Below are 17892 nucleotides of genomic sequence, written 5' to 3'. Positions count from 1 at the left end.
ATTTGTTTAATTCTACTTGGACTCACAGCCCTAGAAACATTCAGTTAATTTAATGCTAGTGTCTATTCCATTTCATTCAGGGCCAAGGTAGCAATGTCATCATCTTTCTGGGCATATGGGCAAATCCAGAAATGTCTCTGCATTGCTCCAAACTTATTAAACCATTTGTCTCACATTAGATGCAGTCAAATACCTTTTGGGAATATTCTGAATCAGGCCTTCTACCACTTCAATTTTAGCAAGTTAATTTATTGTGTAAATAAATCCTTATGAGACCTCTAAATTGGGTTCTGCCACCTAATCCCAAAAGCGGGTCAAAGGAAGAATCCCATGGTAGCTTTTATGAACTGTGTTTATACACCTTTTCACTTCTGCATTTCTATTCACTAGCTCTTGCATCTCTTTTTTTGTTCAGTTTGCTTACCCAAATAGCTGAAAAACTGTTTCTGAAATACTCATGACTCTCTGAGAAAGAAAAATATGACTGGATGGGGATTTATGAAAGCTCTGAATACTCTATTCCCATTGAAGTTACTGCTAGCTTCATCCCACACTCCAGTGGGATGAGATTTCAGGCAACACTGAGGTCTGATTTTATGTTGTACTCTTTCCATAAATCGACTTCTAGGTATATACAAAATCTGGTTTTTAATACCTAAGCTCTCAGTAACATCACCAGTGTGAATTTGCTCTATGCCCATATTCCCATTCCTGAACTTCCCTAATAGCTATTGAATCCATTGGCTAAATCGAGGCTAAAAGCCTCAAAGGTATTCCAGTTCTGTTAGTTTTCTGAAGACAGGAAAGTGGAGAGGAGAAAGGCTGTATTAATGCTTCCCAGGGATCAGGCAAGGAGTGTGAGCCTTATCCTCACTGGTCAGCGGGCAGCCCAGAGGGGGAACATCACTGTACTGCTTAACACTGGGAGAAGTTTCAAACAGTTGACACTTCACAGCATAGCCTACCAATGAGGTCCTAAGACGTGAAGTTGCATCACAGAATCATAGAATAGAATCATAGAATCAACAAGGTTGGAAAAGACTTCAAAGATCATCAAGTCCAACCTGCCACCCAACACGTCATGCCTACTAGACCATGGCACCAAGTGCCATGTCCAATCCCCTCTTCATAGAATAGCACTTCTGCTGTCCAAAGAATACATTTGATTTTAATTCAATATATTAAAGACTTAAGACAGCAAGATTCAAACATTTTCTATTTGCATTTAAATAAGTTTATTTTAAGCAAGAAAACAGATTTTAAAACAAATTCTTAATACATGGAGGATTTTTTTTCCCTTTGTTTTTAAACCTGCTGATCAATAAGGGAAAATGATCGTTTACAAAGTGTGAGTGGAAGGCAGCCATCATTACACAGTTTGAGGTGCAGGAAAGCATACATAAGTCAGTGACTAAATGTGCTGCAGCTGCAGATTCAGGGATGACATCCCCAGGCACAGGTCTTTCAGTAAGGTCTGAGTGGTTCTGGACATGATGAAAGAATAGAGAGAAAGGGAAAGAGGCTTCAGCCAAACAGTGAGACAGGCACAACTGCAAAGATTCTGAAGGCAGAGAGCTAATGGGCTCAAAAATTGTAGATTCGTGTTTGCACTTAAATATTCATACAAGCAGCCCACACATAGAGATATCAAGGAAAGCTACCACAAGGTTAATGGTGTTCTCTGCAGTTTGGGAGGCAACATTCAACCAACCCTTTTTCTGCTCAGTACTTACAATTTTGCAGCAACCTCTGCCTCAACTTTCTTGACTGTGTACCTTTAACCAAGCATGGCTGAGAGCTGCTTTCTTACAAGCAGTTATTTCAGACCCTGCCAAAAACCTCTGACAAATTCATTCTCCATGAGTCAGAGGCTAGTGCCATTATGAGGTCTAAAACAGCTGGCAGGGGTGATATGTATTAATCTCAGTTGACCTCTGTACATATAAAAAATTGCTAACACAAAATCTTGCACAAATGTATGTTGGTCTATTTAATAAGTGCCTGTGATCCTTAACAAAGAGATAAACCAAATCTAATTCTAAACCTGCTCTTATCCCAACAGTTATGGTGACCCTTCACATTTTACCCCCAAACTAGTGGTAAGAAATGTTATTTCTTAATCTCATGTTCCCAGAGTGATGTCCTGGTATCACTTGCTAGTCAAAAATAACTAGTATAATGCCATTCTTCATCACTGTAAAGAAATCTTTGCTCTTACCCTAAAGATGCAGCTTTTGAAGAGATCAGGACAACCCAATCCACATTTCTTAGAAAGATAAAAACAGGAATATTTTTAGGTACTTCTCTGAGCTTGCTTTGCTAGTGACCTACTTGCCCTAGACTTGCTCCATACCGAGTGCAAAAAGAAGGGACACACAGAAGTTAATTCATCCCACCTAAAGACAGACATCTAAACCAAACGGGATGAACAGCTCTTGGCAGGTGCCTATCCCCCTCAATTATAAAGGAAGCTTTAACAAGATGCTCTACTTTTCAAACCACCAAAGTTTTGTAAGATGAACTTTTTTTTTTTTTTCCTCTGGCAGTTGCATTTCTGCCTTGTTTAAACACTCAGTAAGGCAGACTGAATCTAAACACCTTGAGTACTGTGTCCAGTTCTGGACCCCTCAGTTTAGGAAAGATGTTGACTTGCTGGAAGGTATCCAGAGAAGGGCAACAAAGCTGGGGAAGGGTTTGGAGCACAAGCCCTGTGAGGAGAGGCTGAGGGAGCTGGGGTTGCTTAGCCTGGAGAAGAGGAGGCTCAGGGGAGACCTTATTGGTCTCCACAACTACCTGAAGGGAGGTTGTAGGCAGGCGGAGGTTGGTCTCTTCTCCCAGGCAACCAGCACCAGAACAAGAGGACACAGTCTCAAGTTCTCTTCCAACCTGGTCTATTCTATTCTATTCTGTTCTGTTCCATTCTGTTCTGTTCTGTTCCTGTTCCTGTTCTAAAATGTACCAACCTTTTAATAAAGTGGTGCACATGTGCAGGACAAAAAAAGGATATTTCACGTGAAATCATTCAGCAACCATTATAAACATGAACTCAGTATGCATCACAAGCAAGCACAATGTATTTGGATGTGGCATGTAGCTTTCTTACAAAAGTTCAGCTGAGTACCTAGTGGGAGCTCCCTGGGTTTCTTCCAGTCAGCTCTTTCAGCAGGGCCACTCATTGTCTCTGAAACGTTGTGCCATCTCCTCCTGCATGGTTGGGAACCAATGTCAAAACCAATTTACGGGTCATAGAATCACCAAGGTTGGAAAAGACCTCAAAGATCACCAAGTCCAACCTGTCACCCAACACCTCATGACTACTAAACCATGGCTTCAAGTGCCATGTCCAATCCCCTCTTGAACACCTCCAGGGACGGTGACTCCACCAGCTCCCTGGGCAGTGCATTCCAATGGCCAACAACTCTTTCTGTAAAGAACTTTCTCCTCACCTTGAGCCTAAACTTCCCCTGGCACAGCTTGAGACTGAGTTCTCTTGTTCTGGTGCTGGTTGCCTGGGAGAAGAGACCATCCCCCTGGCTACAACCTCCCTTCATGTAGTTGTTGACAGCAATAAGGTCTCCCCTAAGCCTCCTCTTCTCCAGGTTAAACAAACCCAGCTCCCTCAGCCTCTCCTTGTAGGGCTTGTGCTCGAGGCCTCTCCCCAGACTTGTTGCCCTTCTCTCGACATGTTCAAGAGTCTCAATGTCCTTCCCAAACTGTGGGGCCCAGAACTGGACACAGTACTCAAGGTGTGGCCTAACCAGTTCTGAGTACAGGGGCAGATGACTTCCCTGCTCCTCCTGGCCACACTATTCTTGATGCAGGCCAGGATGCTATTGGCCTTTTTGGCCACCTGGGCACACTGCTGGCTCATGTTCAGCCAGGTGTCAAACTGACATAAAACATCAAGCTAGGAAAATAATGGTAACACTGTTAAGTTCATGCTGGTTAAATCTTAAACATAGGTTTTCCTTTAGCCAGAGTAAATGTTTTTTTGGTTTTTTTAAATGACAATACTGATTTATAATAAATAAGCAAAGAAAATGTTTGTCTCCTACTGATGGAACCAAAAAGGAAGTAGAAGCTGCCTTAGGCTACCAGGCCAGCTATCCTCTCTAGAAAGAAACAAGGCAGCTCTGGGTATTCCATTTCTAGTTTGAAGGCTTTTTTGAAAACAAAGTGCTAGAAATTCATTGCTACAATGACATGTACTTACATTTCAATCATTTAATTGCAAAAGCATATGTAGAAATGCATTCTGTATCACTTCTGGTGAGAAAAACACTTTCTCCTCAGTCAATATTTTAACTAATGGCTTGCCTAAGGTAAGTTGAAAAGCAGTCTGCCTGACAAGGCTTGACTTCAGGTCCTGCAAGACTTGATGATGGCATAAAACACAGCAGCAGCATTAGCAAATGGCATTGCTGTTGTGAGGGCGCAGAGAGAAATCCTGAGACAAGATCCTTGTACAAAAATAAAAGAGCACCTGAAAGCCTTACAAAATATCCTCCACCTACTGATAAAAAAGCCTCTGAAGCCATCCTTCAAAAAAATAAACTGAACTGACATATCAAGTCATTATGATTTCTGCTTCATGGTCTTCCTCTATTTCCTTATGCACTAGGTGAAACTGAATCCAAGGAATCTGTAAAGAAACAAACCCAGGATAACAGCTTTCACTGGTTTATTCTGGGGTTTCTTTGAAGGGGAGACTGATATTTACCTCCCTCACAACAGGAATTCTTTCCAGGCAAGCATGTCAGAGGCCAGATATTTGGTTATTATGCAGGACATCATGCTGTTCTGTATGATCCTCTGCTCTTCCTAAAACGACTATCCACACGTCCTGCATTTTACTTCAGTATGTCACACAGCACTGAGCCTGCAAAAACAGTGGCAGCTCTGAGCAGGAAAGTGAACAGGTGAGACAGCACAGGCAGCAAGTCCATTGCATTTTAAGGACGGGTGCACCCTGGTTAAAGATCTGCAGTCTTTGCCCATATGTAATGACTGCTGTGGGTGGCACTTCTGCATCTCTGAGCTGCTGAGGCTTGACCCCTACACTGAAATAGAAGGCATTGCCATACGGTGCTACTACTCACAGAAAAATGTTGTCAAATGCATGAACACTGTCCAGCAAAGGCTTACTACATGTACTATGACTGGCTACAGGACTGGGGAAAGAGCAGGCTGAAGATCCATGCTGATCCACTTCTCATCCTCTGCTTGTCACTGTGGGAATAACACAGATTCAGAATCAATCCTCAGATGTGCACTCCAGAAAGGTATGAGGTTCCTTTGTGGTGCAAAGCAGCTTATTTTCTGGAGTGATGCTTGCTTCCATGTTGTCATGAGGCCAAGAAATACACTTTTCTTGTGAGAGGCAGACTGTATTCATGGAGATGGGTAGGTAACATCAAAACCTGGCACTACCACACAGGTCCACAGTCAGATCCAAAACACCTTTGCATTATTCAAGGGTGCTGCAAAGGTGAAGTTGTCACTGCATTCACACAAGACACCCTGAGTGCACTGTACATGGTCTGCACCATCAGAGAACTGACTTTGGAGGTTCATATATCTATATGTGCTAATCATGTAAAAAACAGATCACATTTCTCCTAGGAGCAGCCAGATCATTCCTGTACTATGCATGAATTTTCTTTCTTGCATAGAAGAGTTCAGCTTTAGCTCCCACTTTACAGGATGATGGCCAGTGATGAGAAACACATACCACATCATTAAGCTCTCCTGGGTCACAAGTACTAACCACAAACAAAATCAAAACCAAGCCTACCCAGGCTAAGAATTACATTCTGCCATCATGAGGATGGAATGAGCAAAGAGTTTCTCTCCCTTTGTCACAATTACATAGCCATCCTACTGTAACAACAGTGACACGTGCAGGGATGGGGGTTTGGGAGCCCCAGGTCACACCATATGATCAGCAATGAAGCAAACCAGCATCACCCTGACTTCCAAACAGCCAGCAGCTTAGTACAGTGACATGAAGGCAACTTAGGAGCAGCAAGGGAACAGGTCTACAGCCTCATCCAGGAAAAGAAACAGCACTGCAACTTTGGGGCTTTCTATCAATTTCAAAGCAGTAAATTCCCTGTGGGCTTCTGTCATAAGGCCTTAAACCCTTTTACTGACATCTGGATGTATTAGTGAAATCATTCCTATCACTGTTTATCCCTGCTGAGACACTGTGATTAAGAAGCTGTGTAGGCCTATTTCCACAAAGAATCCCAAGGCATTTTTACCACCTACTTGCCGTTTTCATGCAACACTACTGTCAATGGTTTGCTAAAAGCAAAGGATTTATCTTCCAAGCAAATTCCTGGGTGAAAAATTACAGTCCCAATGGTACATAAAGGGTTTCCAAATTCCTCAGTACTTCTGGTAACCAACATTCTGTGCACCTATTTTTATCCTTCTCCCTAACCAGTCTGGATCTCTGCTTTATCCTCAATCCATTTTTATTATGAGTCACATCAGATTAGAAATACATTCAGCTATGAGAAAAATCTTCTGCAACTGATCCAAAAAGAAACAATAACAAAACCCCACGCACATTACATTTGGAGCCTCTTTAAAACTGAAAAACAAACAAACAATGCAAGACACTGAAAAATACTGACAGGTTTCCTAAAGGTCTTGTTTAGAAATGTACTGCAGCTCAAGTCTCCTGTAGGATATCCTGTGAATGACACATAAGATTGTCATCAGAGGAGAAAAAGCAGCCAGACACATTGAACTCATGAGGCTTTGTTCTGTACTTTTGCTGCAGTCTGTAACTACAACAGTTACCTCTTCATCTCTGTCAGTGCAAAGGACCTGGGATGTTTTTCAGCACGTGGACACTGAGTATCTCAGCTGCAAGTATAGCAAAACTTACCTGCATAAGCTCCTCACTACATAAAAGACAATAAAGTGCCAGAATGCATCCAAAGAGCAAGAAACCTGGTGCAGAAACTAGCACATGAGTCTCATAAGGAGCAGCTGAAGGAACTGATGTTCAGCCTGGAGCAGGGGAGGCTCAGGGGAGACCTTATCACTCTCTACAACTACCTTAATGGAGTTTGAGCAAACTAGGGGTTGCTCTCTTCCCCCAAGTAGCAAGTGAGGGAACAGCCTCAAGTTGTGCCAGAGGAGGTTTAGATTGGACAGCATGAAAAATGTCTTTGCCAAAAGGGTTATCAAGCACTAAACAGGCTGCCCAGGGAACTGGTGGAGTCACCACCCCTGGAGGTATTTAGAAGATGTTTAGATGCAGCACTTAATGCCATGGTTTAGTGGTGGACTTGGCAGGGTTAGGTTTATGGTAAGTCTTGATGACCTTAAGGGTCTTTTTCTACCTAAATTGTGTTACTGTTCTTGAACAAACTCATCATGGAATTCCAAAGTGGTTTTTTTATATTCTTTTTTTATCCTGTATTAATTCCTGTACACTGTGAGCCAGCCCCTGGTGCAGTAAGAGCTGATGGAATTTTTATCACTGATTTCAGTTCAACAAAGGTCAAGATGGCTAATTTTCAAGCTGCTCATGGACCTAGTGTTTAATAAATCATTTTACAAAGTCTAACACCATCAAGTGCCAGTACACAGCAGGGCTAAAATACATTGACAGGAAGGTTTTAGAGAAGGTAGAATTATGTCCCCCTGCACCATCTCTAACTATGCAGAGCTCTGACAAAGCAGAAATATGGGAAGTTGGCCTTCACAGCATGGGACACAGATCAAAAAGGAAGCATGAAACTGAAGATTACTCAAGTACAATAGGAAGCTCGAGATCATGCAGGATTATTCACTACCAAAAATATTAGAGCCAAACCCAAAGTCCCAAAAGAAAATCCAGGCAATTTGACACTGTAAACAGGACACTTCCTCAGCTTTGTAAACAGGAAATTGAATTGAAACAAACTGCCAAGTAACCTAACATAAGCCAGTATTTTAGTTAAGTGATCCTCAACAGAAGCAGTGATGTAAGTGGTCTCTTTTATCCAAAGTGTGGTATAATGTAACCAACCTCACAGATATAATGGGATTTTTCGAAGTAGTTCTTGAATACAGCTTGAACCAACTAGCTATAAGAAGTACTATTAAATGTTCCTTCATTAGTGGGCAAATTCCTACTTCAGAGAATGTCTACACAGAGCCTTTGTGGTGTTCTTGAGGATTAATTTATTATCCTACTGTCAAATCCCTGCATGTTCACAAAAGCCAGAGCAGGCAGTGGCAGACTTCTTTAGAGTTGGGAACATACTCTTAACATTGAGAGCTAACTCAAAGTCCTCACCTGGGTAAGCAAAACTGAACATTGCTACACATAGCAATACACATGGAAGGATACAGCAAGGAGAAGGGACACAGCTGGGTCTAGAGCTGTGGGAGAAGCAGGCTTCATGTTTCTGATACTGCTGTGCACGTGAAAAGGAGTGGGAAAGGAGAGCAGGACAGTAGAAACAGGGAAGACAATTACTGCTTTTGAGGCAGGGTGTGTTCCACCCATCACCATCCTTCTGTAAGCTGCAGTAGGTACCATTAGAGAATGGCTGAGGTTGGAAGGGACCTCTGGAGGTCATCATTATTGCTCTGGAGGCAACAATGAGCAGGAGATTTTGAAGCCATCACGGGCAGCTACCCACTTCTCCTGTGTTCAGAGCTAGTCTTGTATGCTGTTTTATTTACTGCCAAAGAGATCAGTCTGTAATTTGCTGCAGATTTATTTTAAAGTAAGCAAGACTATCCATATGAAATGACTGGAGCACAAAATGTAAACTTCTGCTGCACCTTTTGTGTATATACATATATATAACTATTAGAGATACAAAATGAAAGCCATTCCTTGTCCTTCTAATTTACTGCTCCCCAAAGGAGTTCCTTGCTGTATACACAATATTTATGTTTCAGAGATGTTCCTTTTATGCAAAATTTACACCTGGTGTAAAGAAGGAGTGCCAGAAATGTAATGCAATGAATTTGCAGATGGTTTTGTTGAAATAATTGCTGCTTTAGATAATACTTTCTTCTAAAAATTCCCTTTTACTTACTAAAAAATTAATAACATGTAAATTACTTTCATGATTCCCACTCACAATCTGGAAAATTGACACTTTTTTTAAACCTAACTGTTGCTTTGAACCTGAATTCCATAAATTACACAGCTAATAACATCATGTAAAGGGGAACTTAACTACCTCAAGTAGTTAAAGACTCAAATAGTTGTCTAACAGTTCATTCTTCAACTAAGACTTCAAAAAGTTACACCAACCCTGGGTTGTCTTTTACCTTAGGATTCTAAATACATTTTCCCAGCTACAGTGTTTTTATGATTTTAATGCCAATTTGTAACAAATTTCATGAAGTGTACTCACTCTTATTTCCCTGGGCTTATATACTCTGATTTATATATTATAAATGTGCTTTTACAGCATCCCACACTAGATAATATGCAAAAGATGCAACATAGATTTATTCCATGTGTAATGGACATATTGTCTATTAGACATTGTGTTTTTATTTCTATTTTAAGAGAACATTTGACAAATAAATTTCACAAAAATATAGTGACCCAAGGATGATGAAGAAGAAAGAGTGAAAGCAAATTTCCTCAGCCCACTGCGCTAGAAGACATGGACAGGGAGAGAAATGAAGCCCCCATAATCGAAGAAGAAATTGTTAGCAACCTGCTGTAACACTTATACAAGTCTGTGGGGCCAGATGGAATGCCCAGCAGTAGTGAGGGAGCTGGCAGAAGTGCTCACCAAGCCACTTTCCATCCTTTACCAACAGTCTAGGCTAACTGGGAAAGTCCCAACTGACTGGAGATTGGCAAATGTGACACCCATCTACAAGAAAGGCTGGAAGGAGGATGCAGTGAACTACAGACCTGTCAGTCTGACTTCAGTCCTGGCAAAGGTCATGGAACAGACCACCTTGAGTGCCACTCCACAGCACATGCAGGGCAAATGGGTAATCAGGCCCAGTCAGAATGGCCTCCTGAAGGGCAGCTTCTGCCTAACGAACTCAATCACCATCTATGACAAGGTGACCCACTTAATGGATGAAAGAAAGGCTGTGGATGTTTACCTGCACTTTAGTAAAGCATTTGGCAGTCTCCCACAGCATTCTCCTGGAGAAACTGATTGCTCATGGCTTGGATGAGAGGACACTTCTCTGGGTAAAAAACTGGCTGGATGGCCAGGACAAAAAGTGGTGGTGAATTAAGCTGAAATCCAGTTGGCTGACTGGGTGTGGTGAGTTGAAAATTCCCCCCAACATTACATTGCCAGAGTTGGAAGCAAATGAAGCTGTATTTACAAGCGAAACTACAATCTACAATGAAATGCAGTGAATATGTACAAAATATACAATACTTAGATATATTTACAGGTATATACAATTTATAAACAGCACAAGAACCCCCCTGGCCAAAAACCAAGGGAGCTAATAGCTTCCCCTTCCCTGCTCCCCTCCTTAGTCCCCTGCACACAAAGGGACAAGAGCAAGAGCAGAGAATTGTTTTGTTTGACCTAGCCAAAACAAAGCAATGCAGCCAAGGTCAGCAAAGCCAGCAGAAGCAAGTTAGTGTCTCCCAGAGGGAGGAAGCCAAAACAGAGTTTTCATTACTAGCTTATGTTTGTTACCTGTCCAATGGGATTGTTTACAACTTAGCATTGTTTTCCTTTTTTACACTCAATAGTAATTTATTTACATTCTACCACTTTCTGTTCAAAATCTGGGGGAAATTTTAAAGGCATAGCCTGAAACTACCACACTGGGCATCATCACCTGGTTTCCCTGCACATGTTGCATCATGGCACTCTAGATGATCTGCTCTCTATTCATCCAGGATGGCCTTCTTTCCCACTAGGGAATGGCCTGTTCCTGCGCCAGTGGCTTTCTTCTTGAACAACGTCTTGCTTTCCTGTATTCCTTAGCCCTTCAGGACTGCCTCCCAGGGAGCTCTGGCAACCAGTCTCTGAAACAGGCCAAAGTCTGTGCATTGGAAGTCCAAGATAGCATCAACATCCTCTTGTCCAACGACTGAGAAACTCTTACAATTTCCTGATCATTATGCCCAAGATGACCTCCAACCATTACATCACCCACGAGTCCTTCTCTGTTCGCAAACAGCACATCCAGCAGGGTACCTTCCCTAGCTGGCTCTCTTACCAGCCAGATTTCACACTTGCTTCACTGGATTATAAACTGTCTGGATGTCTGAGCCCAAAGAGTTGTGGTGAATGGAGTTAAATCCAGTTGGCAAGGTGTCACAAGTGGTGTAGCCCAGAACTCTGTATTGATGGCTGTTCTCTTTAATATCTTCATCAGTGATCTGGACTAGGGGATCAAGTTTGCAAACAACATTAAGCTGGAAAGGAGCACAGATCTGCTTGACAGTAGGATGACTCTACAGAGAGATCTGGACAGGCTGGATGAATCAGCTGAGGCAAATGGTCCAAGTGCTGGGTTCTGCACTTGAGTCACAACTACCCCATGCAATGCTACAGGCTTGGGGAAGAGTGACTGAAAGACGCCTGGCAGAAAAGTACATGGGACTGCTGGTTGACAGCTGTCTGAACATATGCCAGCAGTGTGGTCAGGTGGCTGAGAAGTGAAACAGCATCCTGGCCTGTATCAGGAATAGTATGGCCAGTTGGAGTATGGAAGAGATAACGCCCTTCTACTGAGCACTGGTGAGGCCACACGTTGAATCTTTGGTTCAGTGTTGGGCCCCTCATTATGCAAAAGACACTGAGGTGCATGTCCAAATTCCCATGCAATATTTATTGGTATGTCAGTCCAAATACTTAATCACAGAGGTAAGAAATCAACCTTAAGCAATTGTAGACTGAAGTGCATTACTACAGGTAAATTACTACAGTGTTATTTTCATTTGACAAAGCCTGAAACACACATTTATTTTTACAGACCCTACAACAGTTAAGAAAATAAAGCTTATGAAAGCAAATTTACTTAAGCTGTTTTTCAACTGACACAATTTTATGTTACCAGAGTCCTTTAAAAAATATAATAATAATAATAAGAAGAAGAAGAAGAAGAAGAAGAAACAACCAGGTTGGAAGAGACCTTCAAGATCATCGCATCCAACCCCTCAACCAATCCAACCTATGAAAAAAGAAACTGAGGTTCATATATCACTAGGAATACGAGAGCCATTTCAAAGTGGTATTAAAAAAAACCCCAAAACTAATTGAATCTTTCCCCAAGAACATGCAATTAACACCTGATTGGTGAGAAAATTACTGCCCAGATCATCAAATGCTTTTCCCTGTGCTTAGGCACAGGCCGACACAAGGAAGGGAAGGGCTGAGTTAATGAGATCCAACATCCTTTTGGACAGGCCATCAAAGAGCCAAAAGGGCTGCCAATTTGCCAGACTGGTAAAAGTACAATTTTCCGTTGTATTTTGGTGGTGCAGAAGCAAAGCAAAGTTTGGAAAGTCCTTATTTTTTTTTTTTTAATTCATAATGAAAACCACAAGAGCCCAGAATTTTATCTCAAGTCACCTGATGTTATGGTTTCAAATCCACATCAGAAGACACTGATTCCATGGTTTTGAGTTGTTTACATACCAAAATTATTTGACACTATGCTGCTCTGCTCTGTTCTGCCTTTTCTTTAAGCTGTGGATTTTAAAGTTTAAAATATGCCTTGTGGTGCTTAGTCTGAGCATACAGATTAGGTCTCTTTTCCTAGATTGAGCATTTATACAGAAGTTCATTCAATAGCACATAAAACCAAGCAACGGATGTTTCAGTTAGACAACATGTATTAAATAATATTACTTTGCATTTTTACCTCTGTTTTTGATTTCCAAGTACACACACAAAAAAAATAGCAGAAATGAAACGTCAGACTTCTTGTAATGAGGTGGTATTACCTGTGGTAAAGAGAACAATGGAAGCATCTGGAAGCCCTCTCTGTGTGTTGCTCTGACACACTTCAATGGACTTAACAGGTTATGGCATTAATAAACACTTTAAGGAAATAGTTGGGCTATAAATGTGGCTGGCATCTCCAAGACACTTCAAAAAATTGATTAGTGCTACACTGGACAGCTGACTCATCAATGTCCGGCCTTCCACTAGGACAAGAGGATGTCTTGTAAGCAGGTTATTTATATTCTTAATATATTCAGCAGGAAGTGCAGTCTGGTTAGGTTTGTTAGTCATTAAAAGGCACTATTTTTCGTACGTGCTGCCCTTCATCTATTGATTTCTTCCCAGAGCAACCTCAGTCTTAAGTAAGACCAAACAGCTTTTAGCCTAAAAGAAGACAATCTTGTATCACACAAAGTGCAAAGTTTTGGCCAGAAGCAAGACCCAACGTCCATACTAAAGCTCAATGCATGCAGTATCACTAGTTTATCCTGCTTGGAGGCAACAGAAAACTGGAATCCAAAGGATTTCTTTCTTTTTTAATAGAATGTGCAGGTGGTCTTGGACTTGCCAAGACACAGTATTTTTTTTTTTAAAGAGTTGAACAGCCTTTGCTACCTCTTCAGTATCTCTTTTAATTACACAACACAATAATCATGATCATCAAACCGGGACGTGGTATTAGCTTTCATTCCTGCTGTGCATTTTGAGAGTGACCATTGGAACATATTACCCCCAGCACATTCTGTGTTTTTTAAGAGTCTGTTCTGCATTGTCATGTCTGCAAATATTTACAAAGCAAGAAATACTGTCTCACTCAGCAATGCAACCCACATGTCTTTAATGATATTCCATATCAACACTTCAGAACAAAACAAGACACTAAGACCACTGAAAACTATAAAAGACAGAAATACTTCTAGTGGCCTACGGCCAATAGTTTGGTCATGAGCTTGTAGCATGCAACATTTGGAATACAGCTCATAACTTTTAGCTGTACAAACATAGTCTACAAACTCAAGAAACAGTTTGGTTCATTTGAGTAAAATCAGGGTAAACAGCAGTCAACCCATTTTAGATGTGGTGACTCAATGCCCAGCTCCGTTGGCCGTAACAGAATACGATTGTCCAAGGCATGGAAAAAGCAAGAGGATTCTCAAGTACAAGGAGAGAGCAAGGCTGCAGCATGTTAGGGGTCTGCATATAGTCTTCCTAAAAGTGTGTTACCTCCTCAGTACATGGATAACATCCACTAAGGGACTCTGGAAGTGTCTGACTTTGGCATGCATTTCACTATGTCTTTAGGCAGCAGGCCTCCTGAGCATATGGCCCAAGAAGGTTCAAAGACAGTACGCAATTTCATATGGAACTGCTGCTTTCAAACAGCCCTAAGGGCGACAAAACTGGTACGGGGTTTGGAGCACAAGCCCTGTAAGGAAAGGCTGAGGGAGCTGGGGTTGCTTAGCTGGGGTTGTTTAACCTGGAGAAGAAGGGGAGACCTAATTGCTGTCTACAACTACCTGAAGGGAGGTTGTAGCCAGGAGGGGATTGGTCTTTTCTCCCAGGCAAGCAGCACCAGAACAAGAGGACACAGTCTCAAGCTGCACCAGGGTAAGTTTAGGCTGGATGTTAGGAAGAAGTTCTTCACAGAAAAAGTGGTTGGCCATTGGAATGGGCTGCCCAGGGAGGTGGTGGAGTCACCATCACTGGAGGTGTTTAAGAGGAGACTGGATGGGGCGCTTGGTGCCATGGTTTAGTTGATTAGATAGTGTTGGATGACAGGTTGGACTTGATGATCTCAAAGGTCTTTTCCAACCTGGTTAATTCTATTCTAGTACAAGTCCACTCCAAGACCCCGAAAGTTCAGCCAATAGAAGTTGTAAAAGATAATTTTAAAGGTACAAAGCTTAATCATAGTATTAAACAATCACAGTGACAGGCTTGTACTCTTCATCACTCCAAGAAGCAATATCACCGCAGGGAGTCTTCTTCTGCAGGATAAAACACCTGTCACACTGCCAGCAAGATGCAAATTTTATTTGTATTAGAGGTTAATTATTTCTTCACTGACTATAGAGAAGATCAGAGTAAAACACATTTTGAAGTTCTAGGGAAATCACTTCAGTATTCCATGAAAAAGTGGATTTGGAGTTTGACTTGGAAGGAAGCTTTCTTAGTTCTGAGATGGCCTCAGCTCATCTATGAAGTTTAAGATGGCAGGCTAACAAGTCATGAAGATTTGATAAAATACACAATAGTTTAGAGGATGAAAAGGAAACAATGGTTATATGCTTTTGTTACAAACACACACATCTTTTTATTAAATTTGATTTCTCAGACAGAAGAAACTTAATTCTCTCCTATTTCCCAACTCACTAGCTCAAGTCCAATAAAAGGCCTCTTCACCTTCTCTATGCCTCCTTTCAGTGACGAGGAATGGCATAGAAAAGATTTTTGAGTTCAATACAGCTCCAACGATGAAACAACACCATCTTCCTAAACCAACAGCGTGTCCATTATATATACCATATACATGCTGAAAAATAAACACTGGCAAATATTGAGTACAATCTTGGAAATGGCTCAAGTGACTGGGTTTTTTGAAAAGGGTTCATAAAATATACAGAATTTGGCAACTGGGAGATGTTAACTTGAAGACTGAAGTTAACTCTGTTCAGTTTCAGGAAGCACATCCTCCATTTCACTCTTCAAGAAGGTACACTACAATTTGCAGAAGCAGGTCCTCCCCCACGAAGCTGGAACGCAAGCAGCTCCACAGTGAGAAGTTCATTACCCTTCCCAAACAGAAACACCTGGTTTTCTTTGGTTTTAACCACCACCAAGAGGATTCCAAAGGTGAATTTCAGTGGTGCTATTTTTATGCCGCCTACACATTCATTCATCATGGGGCCACAACACATGGCCATGCGGACTACTCACTTGAGGCACTTGTGTCTCACACAGCTGTGCACAGGCCCTTAACGGCACCTCAGCTGTCGAGGATATCCTCTGCCAGTGGCTTGCAAGGGAAACGCACCAAAGTTCAAACACGATAGACGGGCAGTGTCATAAAGCACTATCCTTGGTGCTCACTATCACTGAGCATCCTACTCCTGCCAGCGGTGTGGCTGGCACAACGGACGAGGCCAGTCCTCGCGAGGCCAGACCCAGGCGAGAACCTAGACCTGGGCTCATACCCTTCCACCGAAGCAGCCCCTCCATCAGGACAGCACCCCCAGAGCCATTACTGGAGCCCGAACTGCGACAGCCTGCCGCGGGGCCGGTTGAGGGGCCGCGCTCCCGCTATAGGCACCCCTGAGGCGGCGGCGGCCGCTCCCCAGCCTGAGTGCTCCCTCCTTGCCCACCACACACTGTCCCAGCGGGGACCCTGCAGCGGTCCAGCTCAGGCCGGAGTCGCAACAAACTCTCCATCCTCCCCGCACTGTCCCCGGCATCTGTACATCGAAGGGACACAGAATTGACGGGACCCGTGGGTGCCGAGGGGCAGCAGCTGGAATAGGGCACCGCGCGTTGTCAGGGGCGAGGTGCCCCCCCTAGCCCGGAGAAGACCCTGGGCTTGTCGCCGGCACTGCTGGCTCCCAGGAAACCTTCTTGAAGTTGCCGTGCTAAGTTTGGGACCGCCCGAAACAGCCGCCGGGCAGAGCCGCGCCCTCAGCCCACACCTCCCTCTCTCCACCTGGTCACACGGTGCCAGTCAGGGTCGACAAACCCGGCCTCCGAGGACAGGTCCCCGCGCCTCGGCTGACCCCGCTGGCCTCCCAGGGACAAGACCCCCACCCGGACAGACCCCTGCTGTCCTCTAGGGTCGTGGCCCCTATCTCTGAGCGAGAGGGGACGGCACTCCCCGTAGTGCGCTGCGGGCTCGGGACTTAACTCTGCACACAGAGCGCTTGAGAATGAAGAAGGCAGAAAGACACTTACCATCTCGCCTGATATTGGAGGACCGCAAAGCTTTTATAGATCCGCTCTGGGCAGGGGCAGTGGTGCCCTGACGGCTGCAGAAGTTGGCACAGACGACAGCATAGAGGAGGAGGAGGATGAGCAGTTGCATTGGGATCCGCTGTGAACGGGACCCTGGTTTTGCAAAGAAATACGGCTCTCCCCACCAAAGGCGCTTCGCTCTCTCTTGTTCTCTCTCGCTTCACGGACTTTTGGGTTGTTGTTGCGAGTTGCTTGTGTGTTTGTGAGAGTTGTGCGGAGTGGTGGGGAACCAAAAAAAAAAAAAAAGCACAAGTAAATCCCCCAGCCCCAGAAGTTCCCACCACCCGAAAGAGTAGCCGCAGCTGCCGAGTTACTCTTCTAGCTGTCCCCAAACTTCCTGCATGCTGAACTTTTGTTGCCTTTCTGGGGCCGGCCAAACTCAGCAAAGGTGAGAAAAACCCCGTCCGGGACCGCCGCCCCCTCCGTGCACCACGTCGCAGGCAGGCACTGCCGTAGCCGCGCTCCCCTGCGCCCGCCGCGGCGTAGTTCGCGCACCGCTGCCGGGCTGCGCCCGCTGCCTCGCACCGCCCCCGCGCCGCTCCGCTCCGCTCGGCAGGAGCCGCTGCTGGGGTCTGGCGCGGCAGGAGCGCCCCGACCTCCGCAGCGAGGACCGTGGGCTAGAGGCGGCCCGGGGAAAGGGGGCGGCCCACGGGCAGGGAGGGAGGCGGGCGGGAACAGCTGGCGGGGGGGCGCAGGGAGCAGTGCCCGGGCCCTCCCTGAGGTACCGGCCGCGCCATCTCCGGCCCGGGCAGAAAGTGGTAGCAAGGATGATAAGAGGGGGCTGGCCCTGGTGGAGAGTGAATGGCGGGGTTCCCGGCGGGTGCGCCCGGTGGGAGTCGTGTGCCAGGGGCTCCTCTGCATCAAAGAGGCTACGCGACCAAGTGTCCCATCACCGTTGGGCCAGCTGTGGCCACGTAAAGGTTACCCGCTGGACTAGGATGACCGAAATCACTGACCTGCACTAGGACGAGAGAGGACACTC

At 44.2% G+C, this 17892-nt stretch overlaps 1 protein-coding gene across 3 annotated transcripts in view; it reads right to left on the bottom strand.

Annotated features, from left to right (window-relative positions):
• The window catches only part of PDGFD (platelet derived growth factor D), a 147217-nt gene extending 130072 nt beyond the window's left edge, over positions 1–17145 (bottom strand). For all 3 annotated transcript variants that reach the window (XM_009896775.2, XM_054164610.1, XM_054164609.1), the window contains exon 1: positions 16851–17145. In XM_009896775.2, the coding sequence (XP_009895077.1) occupies positions 16851–16980 (130 nt within the window). In that variant the 5' untranslated portion in view covers positions 16981–17145. The remainder of the gene's footprint in view (positions 1–16850) is intronic.
• Positions 17146–17892: the final 747 nt, after the last annotated feature.

The sequence above is a fragment of the Dryobates pubescens genome, chromosome 10, assembly GCF_014839835.1.
Source record: "Dryobates pubescens isolate bDryPub1 chromosome 10, bDryPub1.pri, whole genome shotgun sequence".
In the NCBI taxonomy this organism is placed as follows: domain Eukaryota; kingdom Metazoa; phylum Chordata; class Aves; order Piciformes; family Picidae; genus Dryobates; species Dryobates pubescens.
This window is presented reverse-complemented; position numbering and strand designations above follow the sequence as displayed.